Here is a 10,473-nt window from a genome sequence, read left to right as displayed (position 1 = left end):
CCCGAGTGTGTACGTTATTTCTGGTTTTCAGGCCCACACGGAACGTCATGGTGAACATCTCTGTGCCCACAGCTCTGTTCTCACCTTATGTTATGCGCTAAGAAGCGCAGTTACTGAAAAAGGGGAAAAACATATATAAGACCTGATACAGTTTCGGATTCGCCTCGATTCACTTCTCAAACTTTGAAAAAATTTGAGTGTATTTTCCTTTTAAAATCTCATTTGGATTTGAGGTGACTAATTTTTGGAATCCGTAATTTTCACAGAGTGCTATTTCTAACGAAATGAAGCATATCCAGAGTACAACTCTATAGAACCAGCCACGCTAACATGGAAGAGGCTTTGCATTTTGCTTAACAGTTGTGTTGACTTTTCTTTGCAGTTCACATTGTGCACCGTGCTCTGGTCTGCGGGCCGGCCTGTGTGCGACGGTGCGAGCCCGTCCTCGTCCGAGCAATTGCAGCGGCACGGGAGTGGCCTCCTTTGGAGGCCTGGGGTATTTTCTAGATATAACCTTGGGTAAATCCTTCACCCCGCTGGGTAGCTTTGCTCATTTATGATACGGATCTTGCTTCCTGCCTGCTTTCTGCACCGGGTTCTTTCTGGGGCCAGTGGAAATTAAGTGAGAGCAAGGCATAGATTTCCACACAACGACCTGACTTCCAGGGGGCTTACCAGGAGGCGGGGGTAGCAGCTGTGGTCTACACTGGGAGTGCCCACACCGCGTCTGTGTGATGCCCCTATGGGAAGAGGACCTGTGTTTTGACGTTTGCCGTGGAATGTGTCTTTAGAACATTCGGTCACACTCGATCTGCCTGAAGAGTCAACCTGCTTTTGTTACGTGTTGATTCCATTTTAAGAAGTGAGTTGAACGTTTGGTAGAGGATTTGAGAGAAGACAGCGCTTCTAATTCTATTTCCATTTGTGTTTGTTCTTCCTCAGTCCGTAGACTCCAGCCTCGGGGGGCTGTCACGGTCCAGCACCGCCAGCCTCGACACAGACTCTACCAAGAGCTCAGGTATGGGGCAGGGCTGTACACTTACCAAGGCTTTGACCTGGCGCTCAGGGAGCATTACTGGGGCAGCACGGCAAGCTCTTGTGCCCTGGGGGTTTTCGTTTTCTCCTCTGCCATTTTGGACAAGAGTTTAGAAACGGCCCAAGATCTCGTGGGACGCGGGTCGGCATGAAGGGGCTGGCGAAAGCCACTGCTTGGCGGTCTGCTCGCGCATGTGGGCCGTCTGCTCGGAATGGCTCCTGGGGCAAACCCGTGTGCAGAAGATCCTGGTGACAATGTAGGGGTTTCAGAACAGCTTCTCAGGACGTGGAGTGGCAGAGTTCTGTTGGAATGGCCTTGTTTGTGGGGTGTAGGTCCATCTTGCTGATGAGAGAGATGCAAGGGTAGCGTCTTTCACAGACCCTCAGAAACATCCTGCAGCCACCTGAAATTAGTAGCTCCTGAGACATCAAAGGGTAGCTTCCCACCCAGGCCGATAAATGGCTGGAGTCTAACTGGAAATATAAAAAACCATACATTTTTCTTGTCTACTTTTCCCTTTAGGATCGGAGACTGGTCAGTCTATGAAAGTGGGGATGGCAGAGGGGGAGGGTGGGATGAAGGGAGGAAGCATATGATGTAAGAGAGCATAGAGTAGCGTAGGGTCTATTATTTTTACTTCCAGATGCCTTAAAAACATTAAAAACATGGGCATCTTTTGTTACATAAACATAACCTAAACGTAACCACATAGTATTCCTCTAACATGGCAGATTACATAGCCCTTTGTGGTGATTTGGGCCTCGGCTGGATTTTACAGCCCACACAGTTCTGCAGCCTGATGCCATCTGTCGTGTAAAGTAACATCAGTTGATGTTAAGGGACTTCCTGTCTGGCATTATTCCATCTACATGAAAAAAACAATTATGGGTTTTTTGTTTGGCTTTTTTGACCAAACTACCTGGCAGAGGTAGACCTGGTTTGCTGAACGGGGAAAGCAGATTCATAGTTAACGTAGTAAAGAGGAAGAAGAGACTAAAAAACCTCTAAATATCTTAATGTATCTTGAAGGCACTCAATCGTTTTCCAGTTGACATTTTTCTCCTGTTTTGTAATTTGTGCCTTTTGAGATTTTTCTGTTGAGTGTATCATGAGTCACTGAAGACAGGGTTAGTGAAATCCCAAGTTCTTTCCTATTACTTTAAATAATTCTGCATTAAAAGTGTTTTATTTTCACTAATGTTTAAGTTCTGACAAGTCTGTTTTTTTACTTGCGAAGGGGTTGAGGGTACCCCATAACGCAGGTACTTCTTTTGAAGTCTTACCGTTAACAATTTTCCTTTCACCTTTAGGACAAAGCNCAGGTAAAAGAATATATATATGTATATATATATTTTAAATATAAGAACATTCTAGAGAATAAATTCATGGCTTTGGAGAAAATGTTCCATGCTTTTATCACTGTTAGTATATTTACTGAACACTGTGGTCATAGGTGGTACAAGGTATGTAGGACGGAGTCCCATGGGAAGAGACAGTTCTTTTCTTCAATAAAACAGCACTTTTTCCATTCTCAGGGCTGACTGAGCTCCTCATATAAATGAGCGGAGTGCGGGGACTGGTCACACACCGTAGGTCTGTGTTTTCAAATTGTCTGGCAAACCCTACTGTATCTCCATTGACCTAGTTACAGCTCTTCGGATAATCTAACCCCTAGTGGTGTTGACCTGTCAGTTATACCCTGTTTGCAAAAAGAACTGAGGTGAAGTGGGTTTCAAACACATATCCCAGTCAGTGGGGCGCCTGGGTGGCTCGGTTGGTTGAGCTCCCAGCTCTTGATTTCAGTTCGGGTCATGATCCCAGAGCTGCAGGATTGAGCCCCATGTTGGGCTTCAAGCTGAGTGTGGAGCCTGCTTAAGATTCTCTCTCTCTCGCTCTCTCGCTCAGTCTCCCCTCTCTATCCCTCCCTCTGCCCCTCTCCCCTGCTCGTGCTCTAATTAAAAAAAATAAATATACGTCCTAGTCAAGAAGAGTAAAAAAAAATACAATTATGAAGGAAAATTAAGCATGAAAATTAAAGACCCTCAAAGACGAACGTCGTGCACAGAGTACTGCGAGGTGTGTGCCCTTCCCGCGTGCGAGTGGCTGAAACAAAACACTTCAGTCGCTTCCTGAGCTCCCGCGGAAGGGAGTCACAGGTCTTGGGGGTTAACGAGGGGCTAGACGGCAGCACAGCGGGAAGAGCCCCTCCCCGGGGCGAGCGCGCCGGTTGCTCTGCGACGTGGGCCTGGCGGGTCCCGGAGAACCGGAGGGCACGGGAAGCCCCTTCTGCCCGCGGGGAGCAGGCCGTCCGCGCGCGTGTNCGCCGGACTGGGACGGCTTTCATCCTGAGGTTTCCCAGGCCGCCCGGGCCTCGTCAAAGCCCCGCTGGCGGCAGCAGCGTTGCCATTAGCGCATCTTTTGCTTCTCGCGATGGCGGAAGCGCCGTGGGGGCCGCTGGCGCCCCNAGATAATGCGCTAGGGAGACCGTCGGTGTCGTCTGCTCATCACACTCAAAGCCCTGGGACGGGGGCAGCCACACCTACCTGGCAGCTGGGAAGCCGTAAAGTGGCTCTGAAACAAGGTTCCTGCAGCTGTTTCCCGACGGCTCCACGTGCCAACAGCAGCAGAAGCTTGGAGTATCCGAAGCTTTAGGGGCACCTGGACGGCTCAGTTGGTTGGGTGTCCGACTCTTGATTTCAACTTGGGTCATGATCTCATAGTTCATGAGTTCGAGCCCCACACCGGGCTCTGCGCTGACAGCGTGGAGCCTGCTTGGGACTTTCTCCCCTTCTCGCTGCCCCTCCCCCACTCTCTCTCACACACGTTCTCTCTTTCCAAATAAATAAACTTAAAAAAAATAGATTTAAGATTTAAATACCTTTTTTTTTTTAATGTTTATTTTTGAGAGAGAGGGGGACAGAGGATCCGAAGCAGACTCCTTGATGACGGCAGAGAGCCTGATGGGGGCGGGGTTGAAGCCACAAACCATGAGCTCATGACTGAGCCAAGTCAGACACCTAATCTACTGAGCCATCCAGGTGCCCCAATACCTTTATTTTTCTAATGTAAACATCTAAGTCTCACTAGGACCTGTGGGAATGATTTCAGTTTATAACTAAGCGTTCACATCAGGACAGATGGATGTGAATTTTGCTCAGATCTGTGAACTGTGACAACAAAATAGAACAAAATCCTGGTGAAAATTTTTGTCTCTTTGGAGAACGATTCTTGCCAGGCTCCCGTGTACCCCACATTCTTAAAAGGGTTTGGGTTTGTGATGGGCGGATACTGAACTTGGCTGGTAAGTTTTAAGGAATGTGACAGAATTGTTAATGGAGATCATGTCATTTATTTTTACTTTAAAGCAAGATGGAAAGTTACCTTTCGTTCCTCTGGAGGAAGAATTTATTATGGGAGTTTCCAAGTATGGTATAAAAGTGTCAACCTCAGATCAGTATGTAAGTAGTATTTATTAGAGAATTTGGGAGTCAGGCTGGTTAGGGCCCATTTGTCATTCTGTCTGCTGTTTGTAGGCTTGTTGGTTGGTAAACGTTCCTGGCAGCTGGTCTTTAAAAACTGACTGATTTCCTTAACGGACACCTCCTTCTGCTCCTCGGGTACGGGTATGGGAGGGCCCCGGGCAGCACCCCCACTGCTGGCCGCTAATGCCTTTTCTACTTAGGCCCTCATGCTGGCTCACAGTAGATGTTGGCTTAGAAGCCTGGCATAGAGAAGGGGATCGTGAACTCAGATCTTACTCCCGTCTTTCTGGAATTTTAAGCAGGAGGGGATAACCCTGAAGGCTAACTGCCCCATTAACTGAACATTCTCAAACGTCCATTTGGGTGAAAAACCTATATAACTATTTTCTGCTAGATCCATAAGCCTCACAATAAATTCTGCACAGAAAACTAAGTGTGTAAAGCACAGGTAACATGGTAACCATGTCGCATCTCCCTGACTTCTGCAGGACGTCTTGCATCGGCACTCTCTGTATTTAATCATCCGGATGGTGTGTTATGATGATGGTCTGGGGGCAGGAAAAAGCTTATTGGCTCTGAAGACCACAGATGCGAGCAACGAGGAATACAGCCTCTGGGTTTATCAGTGCCACAGCCTGGTGAGGTTTCCAGTTGGCTTGCTTAGTCTCTCATTCGTCAGATGAGGGTAAAACCACAGCGTACCTATGGTCCTCTCAGAGGCTCTGGAGATGCCACCTGCTGTGCACCTGGGTGCCGTGGGTGGCCGTCAGGGCCCAGGTCAGCCAGCCGGCCCTGACTTGCTGCTGGCGGGCAGTTGTCCGGGCGGGATTAGTACTCATGTGTGCTGGGATCTCAAGGTCAAGGCTGTTGCAAGGCAGGTGAGGAAAGTGGTGTGCCCTCCTGAGCAGAAGCCCCTCTTGTTCTGTACGTGTGATCTTAGGGACCCATCACGCTCCTTCCCAAAGGCCAAGTTCACGTTACCACGCGTGCTTCCCCAAAGGCACGCAGGAAGGGGGCACGTGACACACACACATGGTATCCTGTTGATGGGCAGGTCTAGGAGAGGTGTTAGGAGGGTCCGATCTATAGATTTGCCGTCAAATTATACTCGGGAAGAGATGGATAAGGTCTCTTACGCTGTCTTTTCCACCCACTGTAGGAGCAAGCACAAGCTATCTGCAAAGTTTTATCCACTGCTTTTGACTCTGTGTTAACATCTGAGAAATCTTGAATTCTGCAATCAAGTAGAAGCTAACTTCGTGTGGGAGTTCAGTGGTTTCCAGGGTTGAGCTATTTTGGAAGAAGGAAGTGATGAAAGTGAAGAAATGCAGTGTGTAACACTGATCATTTGCTTTTCTATTAAAACGTGTCTTATTACAGTGAGTGAACTCTCAGCGAGGTTCTCTGCTTTCTGGGACTAAAAAAGAAACCTCACCCATCGCTTTTAAACACAGATGAGCTTAGCACCCAAGTGTCACAGAAGGCCCTCGTGAGTAGGGAGCACGGAGAGCTTTCCGAGGAGGCCACGTGCAGTCCATGGTGCAGCATGTGTGCACCCCCTCCCCCCCGGGAGCACCACTCACCCAGTCTGTAACAGCAATGGAGCGCTGCCAACTCATGACACAAAAAGTAAAACTGTGAAGTGTACCGTCAGGATGACACGCTAGGAGACCGAAGTATTTATCTCCGCTCACAGACCAAAGATCGCCACGCATATTAAAGAGTAGAGAAAGAATTGCATGTACAGTAGGCTAGTGGGTTTTTCTAAAGGACCATTTTAATATGCAATGCTTAAAGGATTAAAAACATTAAAAATAACACTATGTCCATTTACAGGTATTTTATTTTTTTCCAGTCAAATGACTAGTTAACAGGAGGAGTCACCTTATTGAACATGCTCTAATTATAAATCACTGCGGTAAGGACCACGAAAATAAGAACTGATTTAGGTTATACATTATATACAGTTGCGCTGCAACTAATTCAAAGTAATCAAGTGAATGAAAGAGTATCATCCATCTCCAGTAGCGTTCCGAGCCGCAGAGTGCGCCATCCACCCCTCAGCAGACCACACAGGAGCTACGAGTCTGTGCAGGCATTTGAGTCCTCAGCCCTCGAAGTCAGATCTGATGGAAAGTGGCAAGAACATGCCAGAATCCCGCAGCTACGTTCACGAAGCGTAAACTTTAAATATAAATAGGTATCTACAGTGTTTTCCTTTCTCCCAAGTTGTTTCTTAATTTGCAAAGAGCAAAGAACTAGGAAAGGATGTTATCAGGGAAGGTACTAGAGTTTCTCCTCTGGCAAGAGTAATATTAATTACTGCACAATAGCACCACCAAATTGTCAAGTGGAAAAACAGTTCCTAGATATTTCTGTACCAGTGAACCGGATAGATTAGTTTGGGAACTGGTGTTTAAATGCCGGTGAGAATCAACTTTCATTCCTTATAAAGCTGGCACCAAGTAGTCAAAAGGCGGATTATGAGACAAAATGCAAGAGGACTGTGTTAAAATATACGTAAGAAGTGCACTGTGCAAAATATAGGTTTACTTTCTTAAATCTATGAGGGAATTAACTAAATGGAAGGGTTCAAACAACAGAAATGAACAATTAGTGAAAACAGATGTAGTGCTTTAAAATCAAAACAAAACTAATTACAGATCTAACATATTTTTACCCGGAACTTTGAAAGGCAAAAAGCAATTGCCACACAACATCATAAAACATTCCAGTTTGTTCTGTTTTCCTTTATAAGACAATAAAAAGTAGAATGCAATTAATAATGGAAAAAAAAAAAAACACAAAAAGCTCTGCACTTACTAATAGAGACAGGCTGCTCCAATCAAAGGTACCATCGTAACCATGCGATGAAAACATCGCTGCCTCGCTTTCCAAGCCTGGACCTAAGCTTATCCCTTCGCTTCTGGTAAAAATGCAAGTGGGCATTATCGGCCTATTCTCAAAGAGTGCCGCAATGTCCAGTATTCCTATTACGAATCTTATACTCATGATTACTAAATAGAGGTATGATAATCAAGTTGGTTAAACTCACGAATTTTGGTTTATTGTAACACAACCTAACCCCCCACCCCCAGTGAGAATGACGTGATGGATTTCAGTAGACAGTGGATGTCTGTCCAGGAGTGTTTTATTACCTGGGACCTATAAATTTCAGATATGCTCTTGGTTACAAGCGGACAGATTCGACTTCAAGACAGCATAACTACCATTCCTGCTGGCGTAGTATATAAATACAAGACACTAAATTGAGTAAACATTCTCGGGGAGCCGGAGAGGGAAGGCAGCAGTACACTCAATAGGAAACGGCAAGTGTGTGTGAACACAGTGGGGTCTGCGCCACGGTACTCTAGCTGGGTGACGGAGGAGGGTCAAGAAGGCAAGTTCTAGAACACCTAAAGCATATAAACTAAAGAACTGTTTTGCAATCCATCATCCTTAGTCTTTAACCAAATTCAGGAAATGCAGTTTTCTCTAACGTGGAACTGAATTAACTGCTAGGACCATATGCCGTAATAAACCATAGGTAGCTTGGTTAAGCAGGATCGTTCACAACAGGCTACACGCACATGCAGAATACAGTGATAGTTGCAACCTCGCAAATTAGGGCTGGAAAGTACAACGCTAAGGCGTCAATTTCCAAGTTGCTTGAACTAAACCTTGGGTGGATTTCAAAGGAAATCTTTAAAGGTTTCTTAAAAAAAAAAGTCTTTAAAGGTGAACTGACAGCATTTTATCTAGACAGTCCAGGACTGGGCTACTTCTAAAGCAAGTTTACCAACCAAAGACAACTGACTAACCGACTCCAGAAGCAGGCTGAGGAGAGCTGAGGAATTTCTAATCCTCAAACGTTTTCAGGTTCAGCTAATTCTGTAGGTTGAGGGTCTCGATTACACAGCTAAAATAACTTCTCAGTTCACCTTTTAGGAAAGTCAGTTTTTCCTAACAGAAGTATGGCAGTATTTCATGAAAACCACAACTTATAGAAAGAATCCATTTATACACACACAGTTGCCTCTGAGTGCGTAAAACAGAAGAGTGGTACTGGCGAACATGGGCTGCCCTACAATACGTTTCATGGAACCGGTCATTCTGGCAAGAGTCTGGGCACCAATAACAGAACAGGGACATAACAGCTGTTAAAAGAAGTGGGTTTTTTGTTCAGTAGCAATTCAGTCAGCAATAAAGTGCACAAATGATACAGGAAACGCTCCTTTGCGACTGGGGTCCCCATCAATGTGGCCGATCTGAAACGAACAAAAGTTCAGGTGGTTATAAAAATTCTAGATGTTGGAACCCTTGAAGGACATTATACAGCATTTGGAGAAAAAAGGGAAGGAAGGTTCGTTCAGAAGAACTTCTGGGAAAGAATTACTTGGGTGAGACATCTAAACTGTTTTGCCTTTTTTCTTTCAACTCATGTTTCAAATATAGTTGACCCTTGAACACTGGGGGGGGGAGGGGTTAGAAATGCCACAGCCACACCCTCCCCACAGCTGAAAATCCACATACAACTTGTGACTCCCCCAAATCTTAACCACTATTAGCCTGCTGACCAGAAGCCTTCCAGAGACATAGTAAGTTACCACTCACGCATATTCTATGTGTTCTTAGGATAAAGCTAGAGAAAGAAAATGTTAAGAAAATGAGGAGAAAAAATACATTTAAGTGCTATACTACTGCATTTATATATAAAAAACTCCCCATAGTAAGTGGACCCACGCAATTCACACCCGTGTCCAGAGAACCGCGCTGTGTGCCGGCTGTGTAAGGAAGCGCTCTATGATAGGTGGGCCAGGCGTCTGCCCAGAAGCACACTCACCAAGGTCCTGGCATTCTTGGGGGGGAGGGCGGCTGATTACTGTCCCCCAATTGCCTTTTTTTCTTTTTAAATGAAGAAACTGAGTGTCACAAGTTTGTGAGTTACAAAGTCACAGAAAGTGGCAAATGTGTGGTTGGCTCTATTTCAATGTAGTCAGGCGTTTACCAGAGGCTGCAGCAGATTCATTTGTTTTCACTCTGGATAAATTCTAGAAGTTATGCACCAAGAATGATCTCAACAGTGTAAATTAGGGAGGTAAGTAAAGTCTAAAACAAAACTGCTATAACACAGCTGGTGAGATTTTGCAGGAGGGGGGGCGGGGGTGCCGACCTACTCGCACTGACAGAGCAGAGCTCAGCCTGCAGGGCGGGGCCGTCTCCTGTGTGGCTGACCTCCCAGACTCCGGCACGAGGCCCACTGTCGTCTGTCACAGCTGCCCCTCACTGGGGGCCTTCTGTGTACTCTCTCCCACTGCTGCAGTGACTCCCCTTTCACAGACAAGGGGCCGGGGCCTAGCAACACAGGCAACCTGCCCAGCGTCACCGAGTCTGTGGAGTACGGGGCCTGGTCCCTTAGGGTCACCGGGCACACTGCCACACTCCCCTATCCTTGCTTCCACCGGATGTCACCACTCCTTTCAGGACCCAGGCAGACATGCGGGGACTGTGCCCCCACGTGAACTTTCTACACGCCCGCCACCACCAAACCCGCGGTGTCGGGGACGACAGTACCACCTCGAAACTCAAGGCCTCATTTCCGACCCTCGAGTGAACTCGGGACTGCAGCCCAAGTGCCCGCCCAGCCTGTGAGAAAACCCACCCGGGAGGGAAAGCTGGGCCAGAGACGTACATGGGGGCACCCAGGCCAGCGGTGCGGAGGGCGCGAGGGCGGGGGGCCTCGCGTGTGAGCAGACCTCTCGTGCCAGGTGGGCCGGGATTCGCCTCCGCCCTCCCCGGACGTCCCGGGCCTGGACCCCCGACTCACCCACCACTCCTGGTCCTCCTCCCCGTCCACGATGATCACGTCCCCCTCGGAGAACGTCAGCTCGTCGGGGTTGTCAGCCACACAGTTGTAGAGAGCTTTGACCCGCTTGGGCTTTAACTTGGTCTGTA

General features: G+C 47.2%; 2 protein-coding genes across 4 annotated transcripts in view; one reads left to right on the top strand and one right to left on the bottom strand.

Annotated features, from left to right (window-relative positions):
• The window catches only part of ITGB1BP1 (integrin subunit beta 1 binding protein 1), a 9,777-nt gene extending 3,876 nt beyond the window's left edge, over window positions 1-5,901 (top strand). Inside the window, exons 4-6 of the mRNA XM_077751061.1 lie at window positions 4,402-4,494; window positions 5,007-5,156; window positions 5,678-5,901. Coding sequence (XP_077607187.1) covers window positions 4,402-4,494; window positions 5,007-5,156; window positions 5,678-5,749 — 315 coding nt within the window. The 3' untranslated portion in view covers window positions 5,750-5,901. The remainder of the gene's footprint in view (window positions 1-4,401; window positions 4,495-5,006; window positions 5,157-5,677) is intronic.
• A 2,775-nt stretch (window positions 5,902-8,676) lies between these two features.
• The window catches only part of ASAP2 (ArfGAP with SH3 domain, ankyrin repeat and PH domain 2), a 169,243-nt gene continuing 167,446 nt past the window's right edge, over window positions 8,677-10,473 (bottom strand). For all 3 annotated transcript variants that reach the window (XM_077751058.1, XM_077751059.1, XM_077751060.1), the window contains 2 exons: window positions 10,346-10,468; window positions 8,677-8,786 (listed from right to left, as the gene is read on the bottom strand). In XM_077751058.1, coding sequence (XP_077607184.1) covers window positions 8,712-8,786; window positions 10,346-10,468 — 198 coding nt within the window. In that variant the 3' untranslated portion in view covers window positions 8,677-8,711. The remainder of the gene's footprint in view (window positions 8,787-10,345; window positions 10,469-10,473) is intronic.

This window comes from Crocuta crocuta, unplaced genomic scaffold (assembly GCF_008692635.1).
Source record: "Crocuta crocuta isolate KB4526 unplaced genomic scaffold, BGI_CrCroc_1.0 scaffold129, whole genome shotgun sequence".
NCBI classification, from domain to species: domain Eukaryota; kingdom Metazoa; phylum Chordata; class Mammalia; order Carnivora; family Hyaenidae; genus Crocuta; species Crocuta crocuta.
The sequence above is the reverse complement of the archived record's forward strand: the minus strand, read 5'-3'. Positions and strand labels throughout refer to the sequence as shown.